Source organism: Cupressus sempervirens, chromosome 6, assembly GCF_028749045.1.
Source record: "Cupressus sempervirens isolate cs-2001-9-10 chromosome 6, ASM2874904v1, whole genome shotgun sequence".
Lineage (NCBI taxonomy): Eukaryota > Viridiplantae > Streptophyta > Pinopsida > Cupressales > Cupressaceae > Cupressus > Cupressus sempervirens.
The window spans coordinates 417,768,086-417,787,428 of NC_143123.1; the positions used below are offsets into that span (position 1 = coordinate 417,768,086).

At 36.3% G+C, this 19,343-nt stretch overlaps 1 protein-coding gene across 4 annotated transcripts in view; it reads right to left on the reverse strand.

Moving 5' to 3' along the window:
* Positions 1-765: 765 nt before the first annotated feature.
* The window catches only part of LOC149552836 (lysM domain receptor-like kinase 3), a 132,537-nt gene continuing 113,959 nt past the window's right edge, over positions 766-19,343 (reverse strand). For all 4 annotated transcript variants that reach the window (XM_089788375.1, XM_089788374.1, XM_089788378.1 and 1 more), the window contains 2 exons: positions 1,473-1,568; positions 766-1,233 (listed from right to left, as the gene is read on the reverse strand). In XM_089788375.1, the coding sequence (XP_089644501.1) occupies positions 1,069-1,233; positions 1,473-1,568 (261 nt within the window). In that variant the 3' untranslated portion in view covers positions 766-1,068. The remainder of the gene's footprint in view (positions 1,234-1,472; positions 1,569-19,343) is intronic.

Here is a 19,343-nt window from a genome sequence, read left to right on the forward strand (position 1 = left end):
CAAATATCATATTGATCAAGGACTCAAAAAACACATCACATGAACAACACATGAACTAATCATGATATACGTGACCAAGTGCACAAAATAAACTCAAGTTAGAAATGGTTGTCACCTCTTATAGCCAAATATCAAATTGATCAAGGACTCAAAAAACAGATGACATCGCATGAACAACATATGAACTAATTGTGATATCAAAAGGTTATGGACAATCCATTACATAAATCTAAAGAGTATGAGATATAAAAGACTATGAAACAATACAAGTCCTAAGATACAACCCACCCAAGGCATCATCCTCCCACTCCCATACTTACAATCACCAAGATCACATGAAAGAAGGCATTCATGTATTCCACATCTTATTAATTCCAATCATATGACATCATTGTGTTATTAAGTTAAAGTACTCTTAGAAAATAAACAACTTAGTTAATAATATAAAATATTCACATATGAATTTATGTCCACTCCAATTACATAATATAAATATATTAATTTATTAATCGAAAATGATTCTTCATCAAATATATATATATATATATATATTCCATTTACACTAATAAATATTGCTAATTTATCTTATTATGCTACGCTAACCCAAGTTGATTTTAGAAACAGGCTCTCGGATGGATCGAGAGTCAAATCCTTAACAGATTTGAAAGCTTGATTGGCATAAAACACGGTACTGTGAGATCGCAATAGATATCAGTTGAAGTTATACATTCGCTTGGTATGCTTATAAATGTGAAGATAAAAATATAAGAAAGATTGAAATATTGGTATTTATAGAATGGAAGAAATCTGAAATATCTTGACTGGTTTAGTTTCCCCTTTGAGTGAAATACAAATTTAAAGAAGCAGTCTTCCTGCTGCCAACAATTGGTCTATGCAGAACTATTTATATCATTCCTGCATCTAAGAGATAGCTAGCTCATTAGTTTATAGTTTCTCATAATACGGATAAAAGGAAATGTTTTTATACAAATCTACAGGATTTTAGCCTTGTTTCAGCTCTTCCATGGTCTATATCTGGGCAGATATGAATACCAGATTTATCACCAATTATCGACATTGGTAGAAGACGCTCATATCTGGGATATGATCTGTTTGAGGCATTTCCGAGTAGGATGACGACTGAAGCATCTGAGAAAGAGCAAACACAACATCTCCCATATTTGGCCGTAGCTCTGGATTTTCCTCCACGCAAGACTTTGAAATCAAAGCCATCTTTTGCATAACAATCCATTTTATCATTTGGTTTGCAAATATATTTTATTTAGTTCTAAAAATACTATTTAAAATTGAAACTGAAAGTAGAGGCACATCGGCTGCAAATGAACATATTTAGCTACTAATGTATATATCATTTGTTCCGAATTGCACCCTACGATGAATATAAAACAACCGCCAAAATAGCTAACAGCGCAAAACTATCGTAAGAACTTATGCCAGTGTAAGGGTCTTACCTCCAGGACAAGAATTTCAGGATATTGAAGTAAGCTTTTGTCAACAATGCTCTTCAAATGTGTTGTAATGTCAGGCTCTTTAAGTTTTGATGTCATCTGATTGCACCAAAAAATAAAATTTGGATTTTGAGCTTTCCTTGAATAGTTGTCCGAGTATATTTAACTAAAAATACTTACAGCGCCATTCAAAAGTAATCTAGACTTTTTAAATTATTTTGAGTTTCGATAGACAAGCTTCTAGGAGCTAATGACAGAGATAACAGAACAAAATTTGGAAGCAATCCCTTGCACATCAGTGAATCGTCTTAAGAGGTCTTGTAAAACACACTGGTTTTATGGATACAGTTTACCATACTATTGCTTATTAAGAATGTGCCAGGGTTTAAAAGTGCAAGTCAAAAGCTCAGAAACATACCAGACAAGAAGGAATAATTTAGGCCCAGCATATCATAACACTAGCACCAATTCTCAATCAAAATGAATATCAGAATTAGAAATTGGATACAATAGGTGAATTTAATAACACAAAAGAGTAGTGTTTTGTAATTGTATGTCTAAGAGCAGAACACATTTAGACATGGTAATAGAATTGTCTGCAATTGGCATTGATTCAGGATCAAAAAGGTTTTGAGGGGATCCAAAACCCTACATACAAAATGCTTTCAACACACCTCCAATTGTCACCCTCCAGTTATTGAGGGATAACAAATTTTGTTGAATGAGAATACTAAATTGTTAAGTTCAAAAATGCAAGATTTAGAAGTGCATACGAATATGTTAGGAAGCAGCAATAACTCTATAGTTGAAGGGAAGAAATTAGAAACAGACATACCAGGAAGCTTGGGACTTCTATGGATTCTGGAAATGCTATAGAAAATTTGGATTTTGAGCTTTTCTTTGAATTGTTGTCTGAGAATATTTGACTGAAAATACTGAAAGTGCCATTTAAGTGCTCTAGACTTCTCAAGTTATTTTGAGTTTCAATAGACAGGCTTCTAGGAGCTAATGACACAGGAAACAGAACTAAATCTGGCAGCAATTCCTTGCACATTAGTGAATCATATTAAGAGGTCTTGCTGGAGACAGAGACTCAGCTACCATATCCCTCATTCTAAAGCTCTCATCTGAACTTCCTTCTCAACCCTCGGTCGATCCATGAATAGACAATATCCATCCAGAGCCAAGGACTAGCCTTTCCTCTTCGCCAGAAGCAGTTGAAACAAAATCCTTGGGGCCTATCTGTTTTCTTGTTGGTCCAGGGGTGTGGACGGATTCCATAGCAGGGCCATTGATGTTGTAATCCCACAACAATTCTATCAATTGGGAGGGATAAACCCTTTCATTATTGCTCCTAAGTTCCCAGCCCAACTTCTATCTCCCACCATCCCTGGGCTCCTCTCCTCGGATATTAGCTGTATCTCTACCCTCCTCAGAGATCTAAGTGTGAAAGAAATATTTAGAAGCTATTCAAAGACATAAAAGGCTCCCATCCCCCTACTATTCTAAGGGGCCTTGGGCGCGTATGGATCCTCAGTGGTGCTATAGCCAAGTCAATGTATGGTCCTCCTACTGATAGTAATTCGGGATCAAGCGGCATGAACAGCTGCTACTTGTGTTGTCACTGATACTTGGTAAACATAATCTCCTTTTCTCGAGAACAAACTTACTTTGATGCTGGGAGGATAAACTAGTATGGGAACTTTCATAGAGATTTTCTACTTTTTGAGACTACCTAAGTCGATGCAGTCCATACCATACTATATATGCAACATGCCCTCTCACCCCCATCAAAACCTTTCCAATAGTAGGGCTTACCCCCATGAAGAACCTTATAGTTTTAAATATAGATCAGACTTTTGATTAAAGAATTTTAATTTTATTTCTTGTTTCCTTGTAATGTCCCCTTCTCCACGCTAGATCTATTGGTGCCTAGTTGGTCTATATTTCCATCAGGATAGGCTAATTGCATTTGTTTTAAGATGCCAGCCAATCACAGAAGTCTTTTGGTTTCAGTAGAGGAGATATTTAAGAGGGAAATTCTAAGGTTAAAGTCATGTTGCTTTATTGAGTTGATTTATGAAGTACTTTATTATTTAAAGTCACTTTACGACAAAATGACTTTAAGTGACTAAAAGTCAAAATAGTCTTTTATCCCACATTACTAAGTTGTACGCATCTTCCCACACTTTGAGGATATATAAGAAAGCAGTTGCATTGGGATTGTCACCATGAAAGGTTATGTTATTTAAAATCCTAAAAGGTTGCTTTAATGTGACTTGGCTATTTCTTGAGGACAAAACCCCTTGAGGAAAAGATGAGACTGGATGCAAACCCAGTGACTCACACTCATTCTATGACTAAGGTTCAGATTGGTATATTGGACATCTGAAATAAATTGGAGTTTCAACAGCAGGTGGAAGGACACAGATAGCTGAATATCCGACTTTACTAGCAGTATACAGGTTAGTAACAACAGATGTAAGCTGGTAAGCAAGCAAGGGAATGGTCATTATATAGCAGTGGACAAGGGTAAGTCTTAGCGTTGATGTAGCTTCCATTCTCACGAGTTCCTGTATAGTCAGCTCCCCTTAGCAGTCTTCAGCAGCAGGGTTAACGTGGTTGGCACCCTCAAATCATTCCCCAGTACACACACTGCACGGGTCCCTTTATAACAGAGACAACAGACCGTAGACGGTAGCAGGAGCAGAATACAGGACTGGCAGTGACTGCGGGTAATCTCCAGGAGAGTCTAAGGTGATCTCCAATGCCATGGCATGGTTAAACTCACTTTGTCAACTGTTGGCATCCTCCAGCTGGAAACGGGGTCTGTAGGAAATCAACGTGCATCTCCTGGCAGTCACCTTCTTTAGTGCAATTGCAAGGGTGATTCACGAAGAGACACAAGAGGATATCTGAAAGCTGTGGGCAGAAGTATTGATCACAGCAACACTAGTATAACGTGTTCATCAGCAGTAGACGGCTTCCCCATGCGAGACCTGACAGTTCAGAAGCTTGGGTAGATGTCTCTACTTCGAACTCGTGTGTGCGTGAGCTATACAGCAGCCTTGCTCCTCGAGACAGCAACATAGTTGAGCCTGCGGCATCCCAGGTTCTTGAACTGTTACTATATTTGTGTTTAGATATTTAATGTGAGTGAGCTATATTATGTCCAAACTGATGTATGCAATAAGTTTTGTTCATTAGTGAAAATCTGTGTAATGAGCAGTAGAGGAAAAGCCTGAGAACTTGGTTGTATGTTTGATGTTAAAGTCAATTTTTAATTATAGTACTGTTTCCTGGACAGCTTCATTATTTCAGTGGTATCATAACATCTGGGTCACATGCCAACTGTTTGTCAAAAATTCCTCTAGTCCAAGTTTAAGTTTTCTGATCAGATTAAGAAAGGATTCTTACATTCCTAGATGTATGATGAGCCCAATTCCTAATGATGAAACCAGATTAGCTTTTGATGAGATACCTTGGTCTCTTTAAAACTAATGTGATGATGCAGATCTATATGAGAGAACAATGTTGCAATATATGATATATTGCTTTCCACTTGAGAAGATATGATATATATCTCTGCTGTAACTTGTAATAACACTCGTCAATTTTTGTGTCTTCCAAGATACATTTCAGATCAATATATATGCTCTCATGTAGAGGCATGTCTCCTGTAGAGACATGTCCCTGCATGAACCAATTTCACGTAGAGGCATGCCTCTACATGAGACATGTCCCAAAACAATACTAATCAGCATTTTGGTATGTCATTTCATTACAACTAAGTGTATCTTTAACAACTTGTTAATTTTTGACTTGCAATTGATACCATAGTCGTATTCAATGATTGTTGACTTTGTTGTCAACGATGAAAACATGGAGGAAGCACAAGATTTCTATCAGTTCCTTATAAGACAACACTCGTTCAATTCAATTGCTTTGTTATTTGATCAACAACTTCATATAGTCAATATTTCATATTATTATCAATTTCTCAAATTGATATTCTACAATAAGATAATTTGGTCAATACCCAATATCGAAATAAGTTGTGAATATTAGTATATAATTAATATTTATTAGATGAATAAATATAGATATATTATATAATATATATCCTTAAATATATATATATATATATATATATATATATATATGACAATCTAATAAATATTGATTATATATTACATTAAACAATACTCATAACAATAATATAGAGAGGATAGATATCAAATGCTCAAGGCCAATAGGCCACTTAAGCATTTGATTTCATCAATTGGACTTATCCGACCGAAGCTACAAATCATTAACACTCCCTCTTAGCTAGGGAGGGTAATTTCTATCCAAATGAAACCACAATAAGCACATGTATTGTAGGAGCAGAATATCACCTCACTTTGATATCTGAAATTACAACATATCCACAAATATCAAAATGACATCCACCATAATGACGTTACCTCACAGTGACATCAGGAGTATGGCATGTCCACAAATACCTAGTCAGATGATAATCACCACACTCATTATCTTTTGTGGCGTGTACTCTAGCATCAAGTCTCATGATGCCTACCAAAGAAGATATCTTCTCATGACAGATCCATGGATGCTATATCTCCTAACATCCACCATGACATATCTCAATAATATAACTCATTGTGGTTATACACCACTTAGTTAATATTACATGAGAGATATGAACTATCATGACATGTCCATGGATATGAACCATATGATCTCCATCATGATAGTAGGTTAAACAATGTTAAAGTCGTCACTTTACAATAGTAACCATGCTAAGTAAACATCATTGAAAGATAGTCTTCTTTCAAGATGTTTCCACAAGATCATATAATAACTCACATGACAAGTATTAATACAATGAATTTATTGAGACTCAACCTCAAATGAAAAATTTACATTTTTACCATACCAAGCTTACCTCTAAAGTGATCCACTTTTATCTTGGAGAGAGGCTTGGTTAGAATATCAGCAGTTTGCTCATTTGTACTAATGTAACTCAGCTAGATAACATTTATCTCCATTGTGTCTCTAACATAATGGTAGGGGATCTCAACGTGCTTAGACCTATCATGAAATACAGGATTCAGAAAAAGCTTTCTGCAAATTTAGTTATCACAATGAATGATAGTGGGGGCAACGATTGTCCAAAAAGTCCCACAAGTAGTTTTCTTAACCATACAACCTCTCGAGATCCCATAGATGCTGCGGTGCATTCGGCTTCTATGGAACTCTATACTACTAAAGATTGCTTCCTACTAAACTAGGAGATCCTAGACTGAAGCAACACCCTGAGGTTCTCCTATGATCAGCTATGCTCCCTGCCCAATCTAAGTCAATATATCCATGTAGATTTAAATCATTATATTATCTTAAGCCCTATCCAATTGTGCCACATAACTATCTCAGAATGTTTTTTATTGCAACTAAGTGTAACTATCTTGGTTCACAGATGAACTGACAAAGTGCATTTGTTGCATAACAAATATTTGGTGTAAAAACCCTGTCTGGCTTCTACTATAACTTTTGTAGTAAAACTCACTTCCTCTGGGTCTTAATAATTTTTTGAATTTATGAACCAATTGTGGATATAGAAATTGCTTTTGAACAAAATAATGCTCAACAATATTCCTTCACCATTATGAATGATTTATTCAAATTTTGACACCATTCAAATTACATAATCAATTGAACATGATATTGACGTGTCTGCAGGCTTGAGATTGAGTTCCGTCCAAGTTGCAGTAGGCCCCAAAGCTGGCTGCGGGCAGTATAACAGCTCCACACGAAATTAGCAATCATACCAAAGCTATCCAGGGCTTGTGTTTGTGAAACCAACCTCTTCACTCCAAAATCCGCACTCCTAACTCCCTCCAAATCGTAACTCGAGCATTACATGTGACTGCAACTGAATGGCAATCTGATTGAAGATGACATCAACCATATACAGGACAGAATTACACCTTAGAATAGGTCCAAATTATTGTGTTTGTTGGGCACCACTAGCAGATGAAACTCGGCCCCTTCTTCCAACTCCCAATCTCGCCCACACTCTTTCAGAATATCAACTACAGCAGGTCAATTTAATGCTTGTAGACCTTGCCATAAAACCGATAACAATCTCTTAAACACAATGATTAAACAGTAAGAGATTGTGCTGAATTTCCTATACAACAGCAACAAATTCAATGAACTTCTTACAGGATGATTCTTAGAATTTCAAAAAAACCTCTTCAATTGATTAAAAGATGAATATACTCAAGATCCTACTCCTTAGCCACAGAAATACAATAGGATTAGCCAATTGTATACTTCAGTGCAATTGCCAGTAACTACCCAGACAAGACCCTTATACTTCAGCAAGGGCTCACAGGATAGAAAACAGGAAAGGCCACAAAGGCACAAAAAACAATTATATTTTCAAGTGTGCTTTCCCAAAGAAATGAGCTCTTATTTATAAGCTCTCGTTGGCAGAAGTTCCCAAAAAACTCCACTTCAGAAATCGTGGAAGTTTCCCAAAAGACTCAACACTTAAAACTTTCCAACTTGCCTTTTAGAAATAACACCTAAAGTCATTATTATAATAATGCAACTTAATGAAAAATAACTAAATAAGAGCTCAAGCAATTATTAGTCCGATCAATTGTAGGTGACGACCAACTGCCAGAGTCACCCACTACACTGCCAAAAACACCAACTACCAAAAATAGACTTGCTAAAAATAGTAAGTTCACCACTGGGACCCCCAAAACATTCTGTCAGCTCACGAGGGTCGCTATGATGAGCTAACTCAATCAACTGCATAGACTCACCAAAATCGAGGACATTACAGTCCTCCCTCCCCAAGATTGCTTGTCCTTCAGCAATCCGGTATCACGCAAAAACCTCCACCAGGATCCCACAAGAAGTCAAGTGATGTTCGTGTCCTCACTAAACCAACCAAATGCCAATACCATCATCAAACCCAATAACATGACCTACATTATAGCACCAAATAATTGTGCTGGCAATGTAAAAATCGGAACATCACTAATCGACAAATCCTGAGGAGATCTCAACTTCTGCAGACAATCCAGCGTAGGCTCAGACCAACTCTGTAACTAGTGGAAATCCTGGACATGTGAGTCAAATACCAAACTATAAATGCTCATCACAGTATAAACTTTGTCATCAGTATGATCATCGTCATCGTTATCCTCAATCTCATTAGTGTAAACCCACATACCACGGCTCGCTGCTTCCTTCGGCCTCAACGCACAAGTATGACCTTTAGAGAAAGGCCCCTTACACCAATAGCAAAGCTAGCGCTTCCTCAAATCCTCTCTAGGAATGTCATCAGATCTCTCCGCTGACTTACCCTTGTCCTCTACAGCTGGTGGGGGCTCATCATCAGCCGAAAGAGCAGAAGATTTCGAAGCAACCTTGCTTCAAGAAGAGGACTCCAGGTCTCATGCCTTCCTCATCGCTACCTAGAGGATGGGTTCAAGGACTTCACCCATCCACGAAGTGGCTCAATCAATCCCTCCATGAATAACATCACTCGTCTGCGTTCTGAAATATCATAAACCATGACGGAAAGCCTCTAGAACTCAATGATGTAGCTCTCCAATCCACCAGACTGCTTCAACTGAGCCAACTAACGGAAATACACCTCTGGATCCTTCCTATCAAACCTCTCAATCAAGCGTTCCACGAACTCCTGGTAGGAAGTGATTTGATCATGTCGCAAAGAAACCAACCCATGGTACCACCAGTCATGGGCAGCTCCGTCCAGATGCAAAACTCCAAATCTGATAACATCCTCCTCAGACATAGGACGCAAAGCCAAATATGTGTCGAGCTTATGAATCCAAGCCCGAGTTATCACTCTCCCAGTGCCCTCAAAGTGCTCCAGCATCATCTTACTATCAACTTACTGCAACTCAGTCTGTTGAGGTCGTTGTCTCTCGGGTCCCAACATTGCTTTGGAATGCTCCCATTTCTAAGTTAGGAACCTATCAAAATTCAAATGCTCTTTAATAGCTTGTGGTAAAGCATCCCACTCGGTAAAGTGTGCCAGCACATCATCAGCAAAAGGAGCAGCCTCAGACTTAATTCTAACTGCATCCACCTCAGGTCTCAAAAATGTGGGCCTCTACGGCCTATTATAAGTGCTCGGTCTACATCTCTATACCTCACCATCTCAAGTTCTATCCTCGACTTGAGATCTGCACTCTCCCTACTTCCTCGAGGAAGTGCTATCTACTGCAGAGTATTAGACAACTGTTGTAGTACACCTGCCATCTGTTGTTGTCCGGCTGCCAGGTTCCTAAATGTTCGCATAGCCTCTCTGTCAACTTTAGCATCTCTACTTCCGGACCCGCCTGAACTGCCTGGACTACCAACAGAACCAAACTGTATCTCAGATTTACCTTCCCTGGGAGGTGAATTACATCCCCTTCAGATATAGTGCATACTCGGCACAAACCTCGTATCATCAGTCATAATATCAAATCAAATATTGACTGCACTTCAAACAAAGCACCGACCAAACTAAGCCTAATTCCTGCAGGCTGGCAGGAAACCGCTCAGATACCACTGTAAAAACTCTACCTAGCTTCTATTATAATTTTTGTAGTAAAACTCACTTCCTCTTGGTCTTAATAATTTTTCGAATTTATCAACCAGTTGTGGATAAAGAAATTGTTTTTGAACAAAATTATGCTCAACAATATTCTTTTACCATTATGAATTATTTATTCAAATTTTGACACCATTCAAAATTACAAAATCAATTAAACCTAGAATTGACATGTCTGCAGGCTTGAGTTTGAGTTCCGTCCAAGTTGCAATAGGCCCCAGAGCTGGCCGCAGGCAGTATAACAGCTCCACACGAAATTAGCAATCATACCAAAGCTATCCACGGCTTGTGTTTGCAAAACCAACCTCTTCACTCCAAAGTCCGCACTCCTAAGTTCTCCCTCCAAATGGTAACTCGGGCATTACATGTGACTGCAACTGAATGGCAGTCTGATTGAAGATGACGTCAACCATATACAGGGCAGAATTACGCCTTACAACAGGTCCAAATTATTGTGTTTGTTAGGCGCCGCTAGCAGATGAAACTCAGCCCCTTCTTCCAACTCCCAATCTCGCCCACACTTTTTCAGAATATCAACTACAGAAGGTCGATTTAATGCTTGTAGACATCGACATAAAACCGATAACAATCTCTTAGACACAGTGATTAAACAGTAAGAGATTGTGCTGAATTTTCTATACAACAACAACAAATTCAATGAACTTTTTACAGGATGATTCTCAGAATTTCAAAAACCCTCTCCAATTGATTAAAAGATGAATATACTCAAGATCCTACTCCTTAGCCATAGAAATACAGTAGGAGTATGTCGGCCAATTGTATACTTCAGCACGATTGCCAGGAACTACCCAGACGAGACCCTTATACTTCAGCAAGGGCTAATAGGACAAAAAACAGGAAAGGCCACAAAGGCAAAAAAAGCAATTATATTTTCAAGCGTGTTTTCCCAAAGAAATGAGCTCTTATTTATAAGCTCTCGTTGGAAAAAGTTTCCAAAAATCTCCACTTCAGAAATCGTGGAAGTTTCCCAAAAGACTCAACACTTGAAACTTTCCAGCTTGCTTTTTAGAAATAAGTTAATAACACTTAAAGTCATTATTATAATAATATAAACATTATTATAACAACACAACTTAATGAAAAATAACTAAATAAGAGCTCAAGCAATGATTAATCCAATCAATTGCAGGTGACGACCAACTGCCAGAGTCACCCACTACACTGCCAAAAATAGCAACTGCCAAAAATAGTAAGTTCACCACTGGGACCCCCAAAACATTCTGTCAACTCAAGAGGGTCGCTATGATGAGCTAACTCTATCAACTGCATAGACTCGCCAAAAACGGGGACATTACATTTGGTCTACTATTGACCAAGTACATCAAGGATCTAATCAATTATTGGTAAAGAGTGGAATATGTTGTTTATGAGTTAGCCGCTTCTTTTAACTTATGTAGATTTGTCTCCATAGGTGTAGACATTGGTTTGTAGTCCATCATACCGAACCTTTTCAAAATACCAGTAATGTATTTTCCTTGATTTAGAATAATACCATCATCTTGTTGCCATACTTGCCATACTTCTAAATGAAGAAAATATTGTGGAAGTCCTAAGTCCTTCATATCAAATTTAGATGCTAGATCTTGTTTACACTTGGTGATGAGACAATCTTCTCTTGTAAACAATAATTCATCAACATAAAGAATGAGAGTTAACATGTTGCCATTTATTACCTTGAAGCAACGGTTTGGATTTGCATCATTTTTAGAAAACCCTAGTTCTAAAAGATTGTTGTCTATCCTCTAATACTAGGCTCGAGGAGCTTGTTTAAGACCATATAGGGCTTTCTTTAATCTACTAACATGAGAACCATTATTATGAGCCACAAATTGTTCAAGTTGCTCCAAGTAGACTTCCTCTTCTATTATACTTTTGAGAAAAGTAGTCTTCACATCCATTTGATGTATCTTCCATCCTTTTCATGTGGCGATAGAAAGCATGGTCCTAGCAGTGGTATATCGAACAATTGAAGCAAAAGTTTCTTCATAATCGATTCCTTCCTTTTGAGAAAAACCTTTGGCAACAAATTTTGCTTTATACTTTTCAAAATTGCCGTCTGCAGCATATTTGATTTTGAAGAGTCATTTAGATGAAACCACTAATTTATCTTTTGGTCTAAGTACAATGTCCCACATTGTTCTTAAGAATAGACTGATATTCTGTTGTCACTGTATCTTTTGAAACTTGATGTTTAAGGGCTTCCTCAACATTAGAAGGTTCTAATTTGATCATTTCACTCATAAAGGCCACATAACTGGAGTGTCTATGAGGTCTTTTGCTTTCCCTAAAAGTTCCTTTTGGGACTGCACAACTTTCAATTTCTTGAATCATCTTTCTTGCACATAGAGGGCTTTTGCAATTTACTGTAGGATTCTTAGTAGAATCCATAGGTTCATTTTGGTTATCATCCCCCATATGTTCATTAGTCCCCCTCTCAATCTCATAAGTGTGACCCTCTTCCATATTTTGAGGAGGCTCTTGATTTTTAATACCCATTTCTTGAGTATCTTTGGATCTTTTAAATCCAACACCTTCTTCAAAGATTACATCTCTGCTTAGCTCAATTAATTTTTGTCCAGGGAAATAAATCTTATAGGCTTTAGATGTTTCACAGTAGCCAACAAATATCTCTTTTTTCCCTAAAGGTTTTGTTAACTCCTAAAAGTGCATCCAACATTAAGCAATTGAATACATAGCACTCTTGGAGAACATGGGAACAAGCTTGTGGGTAAACTATTCGAATGGTTGAAGCTCTAAATTCTAGGCCGGTTGCTCGAATTTTCAACTGGTATTTCACCTATACTAACTTAAACAAACTGATGGGAAAAGGCTGATGACTTAACTTTCACAAACAAGGTGATACACAAAAAATACTTACTAAAGACTGTAATTTTCTTAACACAACTTCAGCATATACGGTTATCTCAAGAAGGTACAATCTTGATAGATACCCTGTTTATATAAGCATTTCATAAATAGGCTTTACAAGGAAACATCAAAAGAATATGAATTACAATGGATATTTCCAAACAGCTTTACACAACTTATGACCTATGAACATAACTTGCTATAACTCGAAGATCCATAATGAGACATAAATATGTGTAAGATTTCAGAAAATGAAATACAATGAACACTTAATATCAATCACTGAATTGCATACAAGAAAAGTTCACAAGATAAACACAAAAATGTTGTATGATTGCTCTAAAGACTCTAAAAGTACATACTCCAAACTGAAACAATTCAAAAAACGAATAAGCACAATGCTCAGAAAATACAAAGACTCTGCCCAAAACTGAATACATCAACAAGTAAAAGTGAATGCCTATATCAAATCCAAGTCTCAACTGCACATAACTGCAACCTCTAAAAGTGGAACCCCATGGGTCGGATAGAAATTAAAAGCCCAGAATATATGCCCTCTAGATGCTCCAAAAAGTGCTCAATAGATGCCAAACTGCCCCTCCATTATGCCCACATGATGGCAAGTCAAACAAACTTTATGAATCCTCCCAGAAAGAATCCAAAGTCCTCAACTGCAACTGGAAGTCTAAGCAGACTCGATGACACATGGTGGAAATAGAAAAGATATCTCCCTATGCTTCATAACATGCCACTACTTACCCATCATTACTTGCTTCAACTGAAAATAGAGTGACTTTGGACCTAAATCTTGCATGATCACTTAAAGATAAAATTGCATCTAATATTTAAAATTAATATATTGACTTATAACTTATAAGCCATCAATCAATTAATTCTAATTACAATAGAAAAGTATGCAAGTATGCAATTTGTTAGTCATCTACAACACCCAACCCCCTTAATCGTTTACACATATTTCAAACAATGAAAACATAGGAGAAAAAACAGAAATCCCAAATAACTGTCAGTCCTTAGAAAGAAACGTAGTTAAAAATTAAAGGCGTCACGTGGCACATTCCTCTTCAAAAGATTAGGGTTACGACCCTAAATCAAAATATGTCCTTTTTTCACTCTTTCATTTGCATCTTCTGGAAAATGCAAGAAGTCAACCATTCTTTGCTTCAAACCCTTGGCCACCACCATGAACTGATAGAGAAATCAGCAACTTTGTTTGCTATGAAACTCAATTTTCTTGTAAAATAATTGTGAAAATCTTACGAAGAAAAGATAAGCCGCCATTAACTGCTTCCACTTCAAGGACAAACGATGGTAAAGGCACCTTGCTGCTAAATCTTCATCAGATTTCTTTCAATAATTTCTGCTTCATTCAGTTGATTTTTTTAATTTTTTTTTAAATAACAGGTTGCAGATCCTTTGTGTTGTTACTTGGTATTTGATGAGATCACAACACATGTGAGCGGCCATGAGACACTAAATTGGATTTCTTCTACAGACAAGATTTGTTTTCCTTCGAGAAATCTCTTGTGGGTTTCAAATTTTACATATTTCCTCTGTATAAGTTTGAAGAAGAGAAAATGGCTTTGATTATTCTTTATTGTGTCTTTTTATTTGTGATTGGTATGATGGAAGTATTGTCATTGATGTCAAAGGGTTTTCATGAGCATGAACAAAACTATAAGTTTTAGCATAATCGTGGCAAAATTGATGTCAATAGGTATGAAGAAGTTATCATTAATATCAAAAATCAATTGTCAAAATTTGTACAAAGAGCTGAGAGAGGGATAAACCAAGCAGCGACTACAGTGAAGAAGTTCCATTGACTGGATAATATAAGGATCAAATATTCTTCTGCTTCTGATGGTAGTAATGAGCCTGAAGATGGAATTAATCTATCTGAAACATACAATGTTCTCTGAAGATGTCAATAGCCACATATTTTCAGAGACAAAATTCAAATGAAAGTCTAGCAAATAAAGGACTCCAAGTCACCAACAATAGAAGTCTAAGAACTTTCGATTGAAGGTTATACTAAAATCAATAATAAGTAATCAATTATCAATCAACAAGCAAAGATGGAGGCTTAATTATAATACACTGGGTTTTAAGCAACGATGGCATATGCAAATTCAAGGCTGTGTTAATCAATATCTATAAATGAAGCCTAAATTAAAAAAGGGGTAGTGATGGAGATTATGCGATAAATGTTTGGAAGAAGCTATAAGGGAAGGCATGATTAATGAAGTATGGAATCTAATTAAAGTTATGATTTTTTTTTTTTAAATTTAAGTCAAGAGGTTTGATTTGAAAAGGTGTGATGGTTCATGTTCAAAAGACACATCTATTTACAAAAATTATATATAAAAGCAGAGAACAAGCCATTCTAAAGATGTGATATAAGATTGAAAAGAAAGAGTGCAAAAAGAAGTGTGAAGAATAAAAGCAAGGATATATATAATCAGATTAAATCTGATGTATATATATATATATATATATATATATATATGCAGATTTAGAAGTGCAGGATTAATGGAGATATGTGCAGATATAAAAATAAAATATAAGCAGATGTGAAAGTGGATTTGTGCAGAGATATAAATAAGACATATATGCCAGTAAAAGAAGAGCATGCAAATACAAATTAAAAGAAGAGAACAAGGAATTGATTAAATTGTCCATAATCCATTGAAATAAACAATATTGTCAAGGTGGAACAGAAGTTTGTGTGATTAATGGAGATACACGTGCAGATATAAATATTAAAATATAAGCAGATGCAAAAGTTGATTTGTGCAGAGATATAAATAAGACATATATGCCAGTAAAAGAAGAATATGCAAATACAAATTAAAAGAAGAGAATAATGAATTGATTAAATTGTCCATAATCTGTTGAAATAAGCAATATTGCCAAGGTGGAACAGAAGTTTGTGTGCAGTGGGTTGGTGCTTCTAGTAGATCAGAGCCTACGAAGTGTGGGAGTTGGAGCTTCCAATGAGTCGAAGCTCATAAACATAGGGGTTGGAGCCTCTAGTAGGTCGTAGCCTATAAAACAATTGTAAAAGAACAGTTTATATAAGAAAGCATTTATTTCACATGGTTTTCTCCCGCATCGGGTTTCCATGTAAATTATGTGTTATTGTGTTACGTGCATAATTGTTCATTTCAGCATTTGAAGTTAAATGTTTGGATTAAAGTTTTGAATCTCTTAGTATAATTGTGTGCTCTTCACGGTATTCCATATATACCAAGCCATAGGTGAAAACTTACAAAGATTTGCCTTTTTCTCTTGCAACATTTGTCATTTAATAGGGAAACATATTTCCTTCTCTTTTAAAGCTTGAAGGTACCTTTTGCTATGTTTGTTTGAGCTATTCCTCATATGGGTTCCCTTAGCAATCACTAGTTATTTCAAATGTAGACACATGAAAGCTTGTGGCCGCTGCCATTAATTGTGATTCCTTGCTTTCTTTTATCTGAGGCATGCTTGAACTGCCGAAATTGATATGTTGTCTTGTTTGTAGCATGTCCTGAATTGCTTGGATTAATGGGGTTCCATGACAGAAACCCTCTTCATCTTCTTCCTCCAACTATATGCTGATATCATAAGTTTCTCTCAAAATTGGAGAAGGGTTTTTCTTTCTTTTACAGCTCGAAGCCACAATGGTTTTATGTCATACCTTTCAGTGTATTTTTGAACTTCAGACCTTTCATAAATACTTCTTTCCACCATTTGTATTATTTCCATACGACATCTTGCAGATTCTTTCTACGGGATGAGATTTTGTCGTAAACTGCTTGGATTTTCATCTTGATATCATTATGAGAGGTTTGAATTGGGGCTTCCTCCATGATTTTGTTTATTTTTTAGATACCTATAGCAGATTGTATCATTTGATATTTTGCATCTTCTAAATTTCATTTCACAAGTTTCTCTTCTTGAGATCACTGCCTACTATTGTTTCTTACATTCCTTTTTATTGATAATGATAAGGGTTTCTCTTGAACTATCTAGACATTGCTATCAACAATGTTGTTTTGCAGATCTTGTTTTCTCATTTCTTTTCATGAGCTCGCATCCTTCCTTAAAACAAAACAGGTCCTTGTTTTTTTGGTACTGTGAATCTTTTTGTTTCAGATGAACTTGAACTTCCAACTGAAGCTACCAAACATTAACACTCCCTCTTAGAGAGGGAGGATAAACACAGATATTATGCCATTGGCAATATACGGAATGGCAAAATTTAAGGATATCTTTGATCTAAAGATATCCACTATTTTGAGATCAAATTTGATACCATGAGTATTGGCCTCCAGAATATCAACATATGATAATCACCAAATACTCTAAGTAATGGCTTGCAAAATATCAAGACATGATATTCACCATGTAGTTAATAAGGTAATGGCTTGCAGAATATCAACACATGATATTCACCAGATACCCATCATGTATCTATACAAACAACTCATAGACCGTCAAGTGAATGACATCTAACACTTAGTTGTTGATTTACAAGACATAATTTATCATGATATGTTTCAACATTTACATAAAGTGTACATCATGATTTAAGTTATTGTAAGATCATCGCCCTCCAATAACTTTGCAAATACAAGTGATGATCATTCGGAAGTCGTCACTTCCTCATGATGTACATAGGGGGTAAGCCCATCAAGATCATGCAATCAAACTCATGGATTTTTAGACTCCCTCTAAATATCAATCATCTAAGCTCCTCATCCAAAGTTGCCTTTGAAAGTGTTAGACTCCTCATCAATCTCCCTTTTCTTGTAAGTACATTATTGAAGGAAAAGATCAAGGCAAATAGCTCTTATAGTGTATATAAAAACAAGTGTGTGTGTGAGAGAGAGAGAGAGAGTACAGTTGATTAGATAAATAAAACACTCAAGGTTAATAAATACTTATCTGTACGATGCAAGTTTCTCAATATCCTTGATTGTCCTCGTTATTTTATAAATTATCTTTCTAATATAAGTAATTTGTTTCACACATCCACTTATGAAGACTTTCCAATTTATAATCTCTTTACTTCTACTGCTCTAGATTCTTTGTACCTCACACAATTTTTTTCTTTTAAGATATATAATATATTCTTTTCTATTTGCACCAATTTCTTTTCAATCTTCTTGTGTTTGAATGATATGACTTTTGTCTTATTCTGAATGTCCAAGATTGCATCACTAAGTGTATGTAAATTATAGAGGAGGCCCTACATGATTTTCCCAATAATCTCCCTTTGGCAGGGTCATGCTTTCATACGCCACCCTGATTTATGTCGGTATTGCCATGGTGGCGGCAGTTGAATGCCATGATGAAGAATGGGTGTTCATTTACTTTCTAATTTAAGATTATGTTGTATGTTGCATTCTAGCATCATGGTTCGTGCCAATAACATTCACCCCTTTGCAAATGTTTGTATGGTAAATATGGGTCAAGCCAATCAAGCATCGCCCTTTCCACATGCCTTATTTCTCTTTATTCCTCCATTTAATAGTGCACTAACATCAGTGATGGGTCCCACCATTCTCATGTGGCATGCAGATGATTAATGAGAGTTCTTTGTTTTCCAATACAATTCCTCCGCTAAATTTGATCTCCGAAATATCTATTTTTCCATGAGTATTTTTCTTGTTTATTTAAAAACCTTGGTGTCGTCGACATCCAACATCCTTAACAGATCTCGATATGTTTTCAGTGCTAGAAACCTTTATTAATGTGCACGGACATTACAATGTCCTATTCCTTTAGCATAGTCTTAACCACGTAGCTTGTCCTTCTCACCCTGTGGCCCATGGTGTCTTCTATGAAATGATTTTATGTTTAATATTTTTCCTTGCATAAGCCAATATCCTTTTAGTTCGTCATATTAGCGGTGGGTCCGCTTTGTCTCTTTGGCATGCAATGTTTTATTTAATCAATACTAACAATATTATTGCCTACTATTATTAATTGATTTAGGCACATGAATTAATCAGTGAACACCCAACGTGATTGAGCCTCATTCTTTGCCCATTGTCTTTTCTTGGATCTCGATGGTTGAGGCATTGATGGAATTGACTTGCTCGATGTGAACTTCCCAATTAGTTTGTGCAATGCCTTGATATCACTTGTCGTGGTCAAATCAGATTGGTCTTCGATCTAATCGCAAACCGATGTAGGTTGAGGTCTCTTCATTCTGAATTACTTTATCTTTTTCCCTGTGTAGTCAATCATATTTTCTTATAGATCTTTCCCAATTGTGAAATTATTGGTCTTCATTTATCTTGCTACATTTACAACCAGGCTCTGATACAACG